The following is a 13,672-nucleotide window of genomic DNA, read 5'->3' as shown; positions in this document are numbered from 1 at the left end:
CATATCCAGAGGTTGTCTTTGGGAAATAGACGTATGAGTGCTGCCAGCATTGCTGCAGAGGTTGTAGGGGTGGGGGGTCAGCCTGTCAGTGCTCAGACCATACGCCGCACACTGCATCAAATTGGTCTGCATATAAAGTTGCCACCTTTTGCTTTGAGCCAAACCTGAACACTTCATTGGGCTTGGCATTTTTTTTTTTTGTAGCATATACTATGAGACTGTAAAATGCCGGGGACACCTCTGTGCCCCGGGGGAGTAGTAATGCGGCATGCGCAGCGGTGAAGAGTGGGTGTAGCCAATTACGTATAGTGTATATGTGTATAGTGTGTGTGTGTGTGTGTAATGTTTGGTGGGGAGCCTCCCAGTGTAATTTTGGGGGGTGGGGGGAGGTCTCCTGGTGTAGTATGGGGCCTGTATATATGGAAATTATTAGTAATTGTATAAATTATCAGATATTCACATCAATGGAGGATAATAAATTCCATAGAGTGGAACCTTGGAATACGAGGATAATCCGTTCCAGGAGAACGCTTGTAATCCAAAGCGTATCAAGGCGAGTTTCACCAGAAGATAATTTGTTCTGCATTGACTTCTACTGCATGCAATACCACATGTGGCCAGATATGGGGGGGGCGCTGGAGAGCCTCAGAAATACTCGGGGACACTCGGAAACGGAGTATTTCTGAACAGCTCCGAACTGTTCCGAATGTCACCAGCGCCCCCCCCGCACCTCTGGCCAAATGCAGTACTGCACACCCCATTGGATGGAATTCTGATCGTTTTGTGAGACACTCGCAAAGTCAGGATTTAAAAAAAAAAAAAAAAAAAAAAAAAAAAGTTTTTGTCTTTTAAATTCTTGTTAAATCGCAGTTCTACTGTACTCAGATATATACAGATACACGCATACACACTCCCTCTTCCCCGCGCTCGGTCTGTAGAGCTCCTCCCTCTTCCCCGCGCTCGGTCTGTAGAGCTCCTCCCTCTTCCCCGCGCTCGGTCTGTAGAGCTCCTCCCTCTTCCCCGCGCTCGGTCTGTAGGGCTCCTCCCTCTTCCCCGCGCTCGGTCTGTAGGGCTCCTCCCTCTTCCCCGCGCTCGGTCTGTAGGGCTCCTCCCTCTTCCCCGCGCTCGGTCTGTAGGGCTCCTCCCTCTTCCCCGCGCTCGGTCTGTAGGGCTCCTCCCTCTTCCCCGCGCTCGGTCTGTAGGGCTCCTCCCTCCTCCCCGCGCTCGGTCTGTAGGGCTCCTCCCTCCTCCCCGCGCTCGGTCTGTAGAGCTCCTCCCTCTTCCCCGCGCTCGGTCTGTAGAGCTCCTCCCTCTTCCCCGCGCTCGGTCTGTAGAGCTCCTCCCTCTTCCCCGCGCTCGGTCTGTAGAGCTCCTCCCTCCTCCCCGCGCTCGGTCTGTAGGGCTCCTCCCTCTTCCCCGCGCTCGGTCTGTAGGGCTCCTCCCTCTTCCCCGCGCTCGGTCTGTAGGGCTCCTCCCTCTTCCCCGCGCTCGGTCTGTAGGGCTCCTCCCTCTTCCCCGCGCTCGGTCTGTAGGGCTCCTCCCTCTTCCCCGCGCTCGGTCTGTAGGGCTCCTCCCTCTTCCCCGCGCTCGGTCTGTAGGGCTCCTCCCTCTTCCCCGCGCTCGGTCTGTAGGGCTCCTCCCTCTTCCCCGCGCTCGGTCTGTAGGGCTCCTCCCTCTTCCCCGCGCTCGGTCTGTAGGGCTCCTCCCTCTTCCCCGCGCTCGGTCTGTAGGGCTCCTCCCTCCTCCCCGCGCTCGGTCTGTAGGGCTCCTCCCTCTTCCCCGCGCTCGGTCTGTAGAGCTCCTCCCTCCTCCCCGCGCTCGGTCTGTAGGGCTCCTCCCTCTTCCCCGCGCTCGGTCTGTAGAGCTCCTCCCTCCTCCCCGCGCTCGGTCTGTAGAGCTCCTCCCTCTTCCCCGCGCTCGGTCTGTAGAGCTCCTCCCTCTTCCCCGCGCTCGGTCTGTAGAGCTCCTCCCTCTTCCCCGCGCTCGGTCCTCACAGGGCTCCAGTAGCCGGAATTAGAAGCAAAGCATCAGAAAATGTGTCCAGGATGTTCTCTATTCCTTCTAAGTACAAATATGTGAAGATCTGATCCGGATGTCCGGCAGAAAAAAACCCGGACAGAGGATGTAAAAACCGGACTGTCCGGGTGAATCCCGATCTCCAGATCATCCCAGAAGGAAAAATCTTCTAAAGATGATCAAGAAAAACATTTCACTGAAGACCAAAAGAAATACCAAAATTTTGAGAGATTTCCTCACTTCCTGTTTTGATTTATAGGACAGGAAGTGAAGGAAAATCTCCCCAAAGAGACAAATTGTTCTCTTAAAGGGAAAGGAGCGCCACACACTGATTGGTCAGATAGATAGCCGGTGTCAGCAATGAGAAAAATATCTTATCAGATATACCCCTCCCCCTCCCCCCCCCAGTGTCTCCTATGTATTATTATTATGTATGGATCCCCTCCCCCCCAGTGTCTCCTATGTATTATTATTATGTATGGATCCCCTCCCCCCCAGTGTCTCCTATGTATTATTATTATTATGTATGGATCCCCCTCCCCCCCCCCCCCCGTGTCTCCTATGTATTATTATTATTATTATTATTATTATTATTATTATTATTATGTATGGATCCCCCTCCCCCCCCCCCGTGTCTCCTATGTATTATTATTATGTATGGATCCCCCTCCCCCCTCCAGTGTCTCCTATGTATTATTATTATGTATGGATCCCCCCCCCCCCCCAGTGTCTCCTATGTATTATTATTATGTATGGATCCCCCTCCCCCCCCCCCAGTGTCTCCTATGTATTATTATTATGTATGGATCCCCCTCCCCCCCCAGTGTCTCCTATGTATTATTATTATGTATGGATCCCCCCTCCCCCCAGTGTCTCCTATGTATTATTATTATGTATGGATCCCCTCCCCCCCCCCCCCCCAGTGTCTCCTATGTATTATTATTATGTATGGATCCCCCTCCCCCCCCAGTGTCTCCTATGTATTATTATTATGTATGGATCCCCCCAGTGTCTCCTATGTATTATTATTATGTATGGATCCCCCTCCCCCCCCAGTGTCTCCTATGTATTATTATTATGTATGGATCCCCCTCCCCCCCCAGTGTCTCCTATGTATTATTATTATGTATGGATCCCCCTCCCCCCCCCCCAGTGTCTCCTATGTATTATTATTATGTATGGATCCCCCCAGTGTCTCCTATGTATTATTATTATGTATGGATCCCCTCCCCCCCCCAGTGTCTCCTATGTATTATTATTATGTATGGATCCCCTCCCCCCCCCCAGTGTCTCCTATGTATTATTATTATGTATGGATCCCCTCCCCCCCCCAGTGTCTCCTATGTATTATTATTATGTATGGATCCCCCTCCCCCCAGTGTCTCCTATGTATTATTATTATGTATGGATCTCCCTCCCCCCCCCCCCAGTGTCTCCTATGTATTAATATTATGTATGGATCCCCCTCCCCCCCCCCAGTGTCTCCTATGTATTATTATTATGTATGGATCCCCCCTCCCCCCCCCCAGTGTCTCCTATGTATTATTATTATGTATGGATCCCCTCCCCCCCCAGTGTCTCCTATGTATTATTATTATGTATGGATCCCCTCCCCCCCAGTGTCTCCTATGTATTATTATTATGTATGGATCCCCCTCCCCCCAGTGTCTCCTATGTATTATTATTATGTATGGATCCCCCTCCCCCCCCCCAGTGTCTCCTATGTATTATTATTATGTATGGATCCCCCCTCCCCCCAGTGTCTCCTATGTATTATTATTATGTATGGATCCCCTCCCCCCCCCAGTGTCTCCTATGTATTATTATTATGTATGGATCCCCTCCCCCCCCCCCCACAGTGTCTCCTATGTATTATTATTATGTATGGATCCCCTCCCCCCCCCCCCCAGTGTCTCCTATGTATTATTATTATGTATGGATCCCCCCCCCCCCCCAGTGTCTCCTATGTATTATTATTATTATGTATGGATCCCCTCCCCCCCCCCAGTGTCTCCTATGTATTATTATTATGTATGGATCCCCCTCCCCCCCCAGTGTCTCCTATGTATTATTATTATGTATGGATCCCCCTCCCCCCCCCCAGTGTCTCCTATGTATTATTATTATGTATGGATCCCCTCCCCCTCCCAGTGTCTCCTATGTATTATTATTATGTATGGATCCCCCCCCCCCCCCCCAGTGTCTCCTATGTATTATTATTATGTATGGATCCCCCCCCCCCCCAGTGTCTCCTATGTATTATTATTATGTATGGATCCCCCCCCCCCCCCCAGTGTCTCCTATGTATTATTATTATGTATGGATCCCCTCCCCCCCCCCAGTGTCTCCTATGTATTATTATTATGTATGGATCCCCCTCCCCCTCCCAGTGTCTCCTATGTATTATTATTATGTATGGATCCCCCTCCCCCCCCCAGTGTCTCCTATGTATTATTATTATTATGTATGGATCCCCCTCCCCCCCCCCCCAGTGTCTCCTATGTATTATTATTATGTATGGATCCCCCCCCCCCCCAGTGTCTCCTATGTATTATTATTATGTATGGATCCCCCTCCCCTCCCCCCAGTGTCTCCTATGTATTATTATTATGTATGGATCCCCTCCCCCCCCCCCCCAGTGTCTCCTATGTATTATTATTATGTATGGATCCCCTCCCCCCCCAGTGTCTCCTATGTATTATTATTATGTATGGATCCCCCTCCCCCTCCCAGTGTCTCCTATGTATTATTATTATTATTATTATGTATGAATCCCCCTCCCCCCCCAGTGTCTCCTATGTATTATTATTATTATGTATGGATCCCCTCCCCCTCCCAGTGTCTCCTATGTATTATTATTATTATTATTATGTATGAATCCCCCTCCCCCCCCAGTGTCTCCTATGTATTATTATTATGTATGAATCCCCCTCCCCCCCCCAGTGTCTCCTATGTATTATTATTATGTATGGATCCCCCCCCCCCCCAGTGTCTCCTATGTATTATTATTATGTATGGATCCCCTCCCCCCCCAGTGTCTCCTATGTATTATTATTATGTATGGATCCCCCTCCCCCCCCCCAGTGTCTCCTATGTATTATTATTATGTATGGATCCCCTCCCCCCCCAGTGTCTCCTATGTATTATTATTATGTATGGATCCCCCTCCCCCCCCAGTGTCTCCTATGTATTATTATTATGTATGGATCCCCCTCCCCCCCCAGTGTCTCCTATGTATTATTATTATGTATGGATCCCCTCCCCCCCCCCCAGTGTCTCCTATGTATTATTATTATGTATGGATCCCCCTCCCCCCCCAGTGTCTCCTATGTATTATTATTATGTATGGATCCCCTCCCCCCCCAGTGTCTCCTATGTATTATTATTATGTATGGATCCCCCTCCCCTCCCAGTGTCTCCTATGTATTATTATTATTATTATTATGTATGGATCCCCTCCCCCTCCCAGTGTCTCCTATGTATTATTATTATGTATGGATCCCCCCCCCCCCCAGTGTCTCCTATGTATTATTATTATGTATGGATCCCCCTCCCCTCCCCCCAGTGTCTCCTATGTATTATTATTATGTATGGATCCCCCCCCCCCCCAGTGTCTCCTATGTATTATTATTATGTATGGATCCCCCTCCCCTCCCCCCAGTGTCTCCTATGTATTATTATTATGTATGGATCCCCTCCCCCCCCCCCCAGTGTCTCCTATGTATTATTATTATGTATGGATCCCCCCCCCCCCAGTGTCTCCTATGTATTATTATTATGTATGGATCCCCTCCCCCCCCCCCAGTGTCTCCTATGTATTATTATTATGTATGGATCCCCTCCCCCCCCAGTGTCTCCTATGTATTATTATTATGTATGGATCCCCCTCCCCCCCCCAGTGTCTCCTATGTATTATTATTATTATGTATGGATCCCCTCCCCCTCCCAGTGTCTCCTATGTATTATTATTATGTATGGATCCCCCTCCCCCTCCCCCAGTGTCTCCTATGTATTATTATTATTATTATTATGTATGAATCCCCCTCCCCCCCCAGTGTCTCCTATGTATTATTATTATGTATGAATCCCCCTCCCCCCCCCAGTGTCTCCTATGTATTATTATTATGTATGGATCCCCCCCCCCCCCCCAGTGTCTCCTATGTATTATTATTATGTATGGATCCCCTCCCCCCCCAGTGTCTCCTATGTATTATTATTATGTATGGATCCCCCTCCCCCCCCCCAGTGTCTCCTATGTATTATTATTATGTATGGATCCCCTCCCCCCCAGTGTCTCCTATGTATTATTATTATGTATGGATCCCCCTCCCCCCCCAGTGTCTCCTATGTATTATTATTATGTATGGATCCCCCTCCCCTCCCCCCAGTGTCTCCTATGTATTATTATTATGTATGGATCCCCTCCCCCCCCCCCCCAGTGTCTCCTATGTATTATTATTATGTATGGATCCCCTCCCCCCCCAGTGTCTCCTATGTATTATTATTATTATGTATGGATCCCCTCCCCCTCCCAGTGTCTCCTATGTATTATTATTATTATTATTATGTATGAATCCCCCTCCCCCCCCAGTGTCTCCTATGTATTATTATTATGTATGAATCCCCCTCCCCCCCCCAGTGTCTCCTATGTATTATTATTATGTATGGATCCCCCCCCCCCCCCAGTGTCTCCTATGTATTATTATTATGTATGGATCCCCTCCCCCCCCCCCAGTGTCTCCTATGTATTATTATTATGTATGGATCCCCCCCCCCCCAGTGTCTCCTATGTATTATTATTATGTATGGATCCCCTCCCCCCCCAGTGTCTCCTATGTATTATTATTATGTATGGATCCCCCTCCCCCCCCCCAGTGTCTCCTATGTATTATTATTATGTATGGATCCCCTCCCCCCCAGTGTCTCCTATGTATTATTATTATGTATGGATCCCCCTCCCCCCCCAGTGTCTCCTATGTATTATTATTATGTATGGATCCCCTCCCCCCCCCAGTGTCTCCTATGTATTATTATTATGTATGGATCCCCTCCCCCCCCCAGTGTCTCCTATGTATTATTATGTATGGATCCCCTCCCCCCCCCAGTGTCTCCTATGTATTATTATTATGTATGGATCCCCTCCCCCCCCCCCCCAGTGTCTCCTATGTATTATTATTATGTATGGATCCCCTCCCCCCCCCCCCAGTGTCTCCTATGTATTATTATTATGTATGGATCCCCCTCCCCCCAGTGTCTCCTATGTATTATTATTATGTATGGATCCCCCTCCCCCCCCCCCCCAGTGTCTCCTATGTATTATTATTATGTATGAATCCCCCTCCCCCCCCCAGTGTCTCCTATGTATTATTATTATGTATGGATCCCCCCCCCCCCCAGTGTCTCCTATGTATTATTATTATGTATGGATCCCCTCCCCCCCCAGTGTCTCCTATGTATTATTATTATGTATGGATCCCCCTCCCCCCCCCCAGTGTCTCCTATGTATTATTATTATGTATGGATCCCCTCCCCCCCAGTGTCTCCTATGTATTATTATTATGTATGGATCCCCCTCCCCCCCCAGTGTCTCCTATGTATTATTATTATGTATGGATCCCCCTCCCCTCCCCCCAGTGTCTCCTATGTATTATTATTATGTATGGATCCCCTCCCCCCCCCCCCAGTGTCTCCTATGTATTATTATTATGTATGGATCCCCTCCCCCCCCAGTGTCTCCTATGTATTATTATTATTATGTATGGATCCCCTCCCCCTCCCAGTGTCTCCTATGTATTATTATTATTATTATTATGTATGAATCCCCCTCCCCCCCCAGTGTCTCCTATGTATTATTATTATGTATGAATCCCCCTCCCCCCCCCAGTGTCTCCTATGTATTATTATTATGTATGGATCCCCCCCCCCCCCCAGTGTCTCCTATGTATTATTATTATGTATGGATCCCCCTCCCCCCCCAGTGTCTCCTATGTATTATTATTATGTATGGATCCCCTCCCCCCCCCAGTGTCTCCTATGTATTATTATTATGTATGGATCCCCTCCCCCCCAGTGTCTCCTATGTATTATTATTATGTATGGATCCCCCTCCCCCCCCCAGTGTCTCCTATGTATTATTATTATGTATGGATCCCCCTCCCCCCCCCAGTGTCTCCTATGTATTATTATTATGTATGGATCCCCTCCCCCCCCCCAGTGTCTCCTATGTATTATTATGTATGGATCCCCTCCCCCCCCCAGTGTCTCCTATGTATTATTATTATGTATGGATCCCCTCCCCCCCCCCCCCCAGTGTCTCCTATGTATTATTATTATGTATGGATCCCCTCCCCCCCCCCCCAGTGTCTCCTATGTATTATTATTATGTATGGATCCCCCTCCCCCCCAGTGTCTCCTATGTATTATTATTATGTATGGATCCCCCTCCCCCCCCCCCCCAGTGTCTCCTATGTATTATTATTATGTATGGATCCCCCCCCCCCCCCCAGTGTCTCCTATGTATTATTATTATGTATGGATCCCCCTCCCCCACCAGTGTCTCCTATGTATTATTATTATGTATGGATCCCCCTCCCCCCCCCCCCAGTGTCTCCTATGTATTATTATTATGTATGGATCCCCCCCCCCCCAGTGTCTCCTATGTATTATTATTATGTATGGATCCCCTCCCCCTCCCAGTGTCTCCTATGTATTATTATTATGTATGGATCCCCCTCCCAGTGTCTCCTATGTATTATTATTATGTATGGATCCCCCCCCCCCCCAGTGTCTCCTATGTATTATTATTATGTATGGATCCCCCTCCCCCCCCCCCAGTGTCTCCTATGTATTATTATTATGTATGGATCCCCTCCCCCCCCCCCCAGTGTCTCCTATGTATTATTATTATGTATGGATCCCCTCCCCCTCCCAGTGTCTCCTATGTATTATTATTATGTATGGATCCCCCTCCCCCCCCCCCCCAGTGTCTCCTATGTATTATTATTATGTATGGATCCCCCCCCCCCCAGTGTCTCCTATGTATTATTATTATGTATGGATCCCCTCCCCCCCCCCCAGTGTCTCCTATGTATTATTATTATGTATGGATCCCCCTCCCCTCCCCCCAGTGTCTCCTATGTATTATTATTATGTATGGATCCCCTCCCCCCCCCAGTGTCTCCTATGTATTATTATTATGTATGGATCCCCTCCCCCTCCCAGTGTCTCCTATGTATTATTATTATGTATGGATCCCCCTCCCCCCCCCCCCAGTGTCTCCTATGTATTATTATTATGTATGGATCCCCCCCCCCCCAGTGTCTCCTATGTATTATTATTATGTATGGATCCCCTCCCCCCCCCCAGTGTCTCCTATGTATTATTATTATGTATGGATCCCCCCCCCCAGTGTCTCCTATGTATTATTATTATGTATGGATCCCCCTCCCCCCCCCCCCCCCAGTGTCTCCTATGTATTATTATTATGTATGGATCCCCCTCCCCCCCCCCCCCCCAGTGTCTCCTATGTATTATTATTATGTATGGATCCCCTCCCCCCCCAGTGTCTCCTATGTATTATTATTATGTATGGATCCCCCTCCCCCCCCCCCCCCAGTGTCTCCTATGTATTATTATTATGTATGGATCCCCCTCCCCCTCCCCAGTGTCTCCTATGTATTATTATTATGTATGGATCCCCTCCCCCCCCCCCAGTGTCTCCTATGTATTATTATTATGTATGGATCCCCCCCCCCCAGTGTCTCCTATGTATTATTATTATGTATGGATCCCCCTCCCCCCCTCCCCCCCAGTGTCTCCTATGTATTATTATTATGTATGGATCCCCCTCCCCCCCCCCCCCCCCAGTGTCTCCTATGTATTATTATTATGTATGGATCCCCCTCCCCCCCCCCCCCCCAGTGTCTCCTATGTATTATTATTATGTATGGATCCCCTCCCCCCCCAGTGTCTCCTATGTATTATTATTATGTATGGATCCCCTCCCCCCCCCCCCCCCCAGTGTCTCCTATGTATTATTATTATGTATGGATCCCCCTCCCCCCCCCCCAGTGTCTCCTATGTATTATTATTATGTATGGATCCCCTCCCCCCCCCCCAGTGTCTCCTATGTATTATTATTATGTATGGATCCCCCTCCCCCCAGTGTCTCCTATGTATTATTATTATGTATGGATCCCCCTCCCCCCCCCCCCCAGTGTCTCCTATGTATTATTATTATGTATGGATCCCCTCCCCCCCCCCCAGTGTCTCCTATGTATTATTATTATGTATGGATCCCCTCCCCCCCCCAGTGTCTCCTATGTATTATTATTATGTATGGATCCCCCTCCCCCCCCCAGTGTCTCCTATGTATTATTATTATGTATGGATCCCCCTCCCCCCCCCCCAGTGTCTCCTATGTATTATTATTATGTATGGATCCCCTCCCCCCCCCCCCAGTGTCTCCTATGTATTATTATTATGTATGGATCCCCTCCCCCCCAGTGTCTCCTATGTATTATTATTATGTATGGATCCCCCTCCCCCCTCCCCCCCCCAGTGTCTCCTATGTATTATTATTATGTATGGATCCCCCTCCCCCCCCCCCAGTGTCTCCTATGTATTATTATTATGTATGGATCCCCTCCCCCCCCCCCCAGTGTCTCCTATGTATTATTATTATGTATGGATCCCCTCCCCCCTCCCCCAGTGTCTCCTATGTATTATTATTATGTATGGATCCCCCTCCCCCCCCCCCCCCCAGTGTCTCCTATGTATTATTATTATAGAGGTAGCCCCGCCCCCGGAGGAGGAGGAAGGTGTGTGTAGGGGGCGGGTCCTGGGATTGTGTAGGGGGCGGGTCCTGGGATTGTGTAGGGGGCGGGTCCCGGGATTGTGTAGGGGGCGGGTCCCGGGGGTGTTGTCCCGTTCTCCTCCTCTGATTGGACGCGGCGCTCCTCCCATAGAAGGATTTCTACACCTTGTTGGGGATCCAGGAATAGAAGATCTCCGAGGAGATAGAAAACACCACGTCATCCCGCCCCGCCCACACACAGCCCCGCCCTCCTCCTCCGCCCCGCCCCCAAATCTTCCCACCACCACGGCTGGGGCCCCAATCATCTCTCTTATCCCGGGGCCAAACCGACCGACCGACCGACCGACACACCCCGGACACGGCGATGGATTTCCTGGCTGGATGTGTCGGAGGTGAGAGAACCATCATATATAGAGATCTATAGAGGGACATCCCATCATATATAGAGATCTATAGAGAGACATCCCATAATATATATAGAGATCTATAGAGAGACATCCCATAATAGAGATCTATAGAGAGACATCCCATAATAGAGATCTATAGAGGGACATCCCATAATAGAGATCTATAGAGGGACATCCCATAATATATATAGAGATCTATAGAGGGACATCCCATAATATATATAGAGATCTATAGAGGGACATCCCATAATATATATAGAGATCTATAGAGGGACATCCCATAATATATATAGAGATCTATAGAGGGACATCCCATAATATATAGAGATCTATAGAGGGACATCCCATAATATATATAGAGATCTATAGAGGGACATCCCATAATATATATAGAGATCTATAGAGAGACATCCCATAATATATAGAGATCTATAGAGGGACATCCCATAATAGAGATCTATAGAGGGACATCCCATCATATATATAGAGATCTATAGAGAGACATCCCATAATAGAGATCTATAGAGAGACATCCCATAATATATAGAGATCTATAGAGAGACATCCCATAATATATATAGAGATCTATAGAGAGACATCCCATAATAGAGATCTATAGAGAGACATCCCATAATATATAGAGATCTATAGAGGGACATCCCATCATATATATAGAGATCTATAGAGGGACATCCCATAATATATAGAGATCTATAGAGAGACATCCCATAATATATATAGAGATCTATAGAGAGACATCCCATAATAGAGATCTATAGAGAGACATCCCATAATATATAGAGATCTATAGAGAGACATCCCATAATATATAGAGATCTATAGAGAGACATCCCATAATATATAGAGATCTATAGAGACATCCCATCATATATAGAGATCTATAGAGGGACATCCCATAATATATAGAGATCTATAGAGGGACATCCCATAATATATAGAGATCTATAGAGACATCCCATAATATATAGAGATCTATAGAGGGACATCCCATAATATATAGAGATCTATAGAGGGACATCCCATAATATATAGAGATCTATAGAGACATCCCATAATATATAGAGATCTATAGAGGGACATCCCATAATAGAGATCTATAGAGGGACATCCCATAATATATAGAGATCTATAGAGGGACATCCCATCATATATATAGAGATCTATAGAGGGACATCCCATAATATATAGAGATCTATAGAGGGACATCCCATCATATATAGAGATCTATAGAGAGACATCCCATAATATATAGAGATCTATAGAGGGACATCCCATAATATATAGAGATCTATAGAGACATCCCATAATATATAGAGATCTATAGAGGGACATCCCATAATATATAGAGATCTATAGAGGGACATCCCATAATATATAGAGATCTATAGAGACATCCCATAATATATAGAGATCTATAGAGGACATCCCATAATATATAGAGATCTATAGAGGGACATCCCATAATATATAGAGATCTATAGAGAGACATCCCATAATAGAGATCTATAGAGGGACATCCCATAATATATAGAGATCTATAGAGACATCCCATAATAGAGATCTATAGAGGGACATCCCATAATATATAGAGATCTATAGAGACATCCCATAATATATAGAGATCTATAGAGAGACATCCCATCCATATATAGAGATCTATAGAGAGACATCCCATAATATATAGAGATCTATAGAGAGACATCCCATAATATATAGAGATCTATAGAGGGACATCCCATAATATATAGAGATCTATAGAGAGACATCCCATAATATATAGAGATCTATAGAGACATCCCATAATAGAGATCTATAGAGGGACATCCCATAATATATAGAGATCTATAGAGACATCCCATAATATATAGAGATCTATAGAGAGACATCCCATCATATATAGAGATCTATAGAGGGACATCCCATAATATATAGAGATCTATAGAGGACATCCCATAATATATAGAGATCTATAGAGGACATCCCATAATATATAGAGATCTATAGAGAGACATCCCATAATATATAGAGATCTATAGAGAGACATCCCATAATATATAGAGATCTATAGAGAGACATCCCATAATATATAGAGATCTATAGAGAGACATCCCATAATATATAGAGATCTATAGAGAGACATCCCATAATATATATAGAGATCTATAGAGAGACATCCCATAATAGAGATCTATAGAGAGACATCCCATAATATATAGAGATCTATAGAGAGACATCCCATAATATATATAGAGATCTATAGAGAGACATCCCATAATAGAGATCTATAGAGAGACATCCCATAATATATAGAGATCTATAGAGGGACATCCCATAATATATAGAGATCTATAGAGAGACATCCCATAATATATAGAGATCTATAGAGACATCCATAATAGAGATCTATAGAGAC

At 46.7% G+C, this 13,672-nt stretch overlaps 1 protein-coding gene across 2 annotated transcripts in view; it reads left to right on the top strand.

Moving 5' to 3' along the window:
* The first annotated feature begins 11,066 nt into the window (after positions 1 to 11,066).
* The window catches only part of SLC25A29 (solute carrier family 25 member 29), a 47,856-nt gene continuing 45,250 nt past the window's right edge, over positions 11,067 to 13,672 (top strand). For both annotated transcript variants that reach the window (XM_073610136.1, XM_073610135.1), the window contains exon 1: positions 11,067 to 11,223. In XM_073610136.1, the coding sequence (XP_073466237.1) occupies positions 11,196 to 11,223 (28 nt within the window). In that variant the 5' untranslated portion in view covers positions 11,067 to 11,195. The remainder of the gene's footprint in view (positions 11,224 to 13,672) is intronic.

Source organism: Aquarana catesbeiana, linkage group LG13, assembly GCF_042186555.1.
Source record: "Aquarana catesbeiana isolate 2022-GZ linkage group LG13, ASM4218655v1, whole genome shotgun sequence".
Classification (NCBI taxonomy): Eukaryota; Metazoa; Chordata; class Amphibia; order Anura; family Ranidae; genus Aquarana; species Aquarana catesbeiana.
The sequence above is the reverse complement of the archived record's forward strand: the minus strand, read 5'-3'. Positions and strand labels throughout refer to the sequence as shown.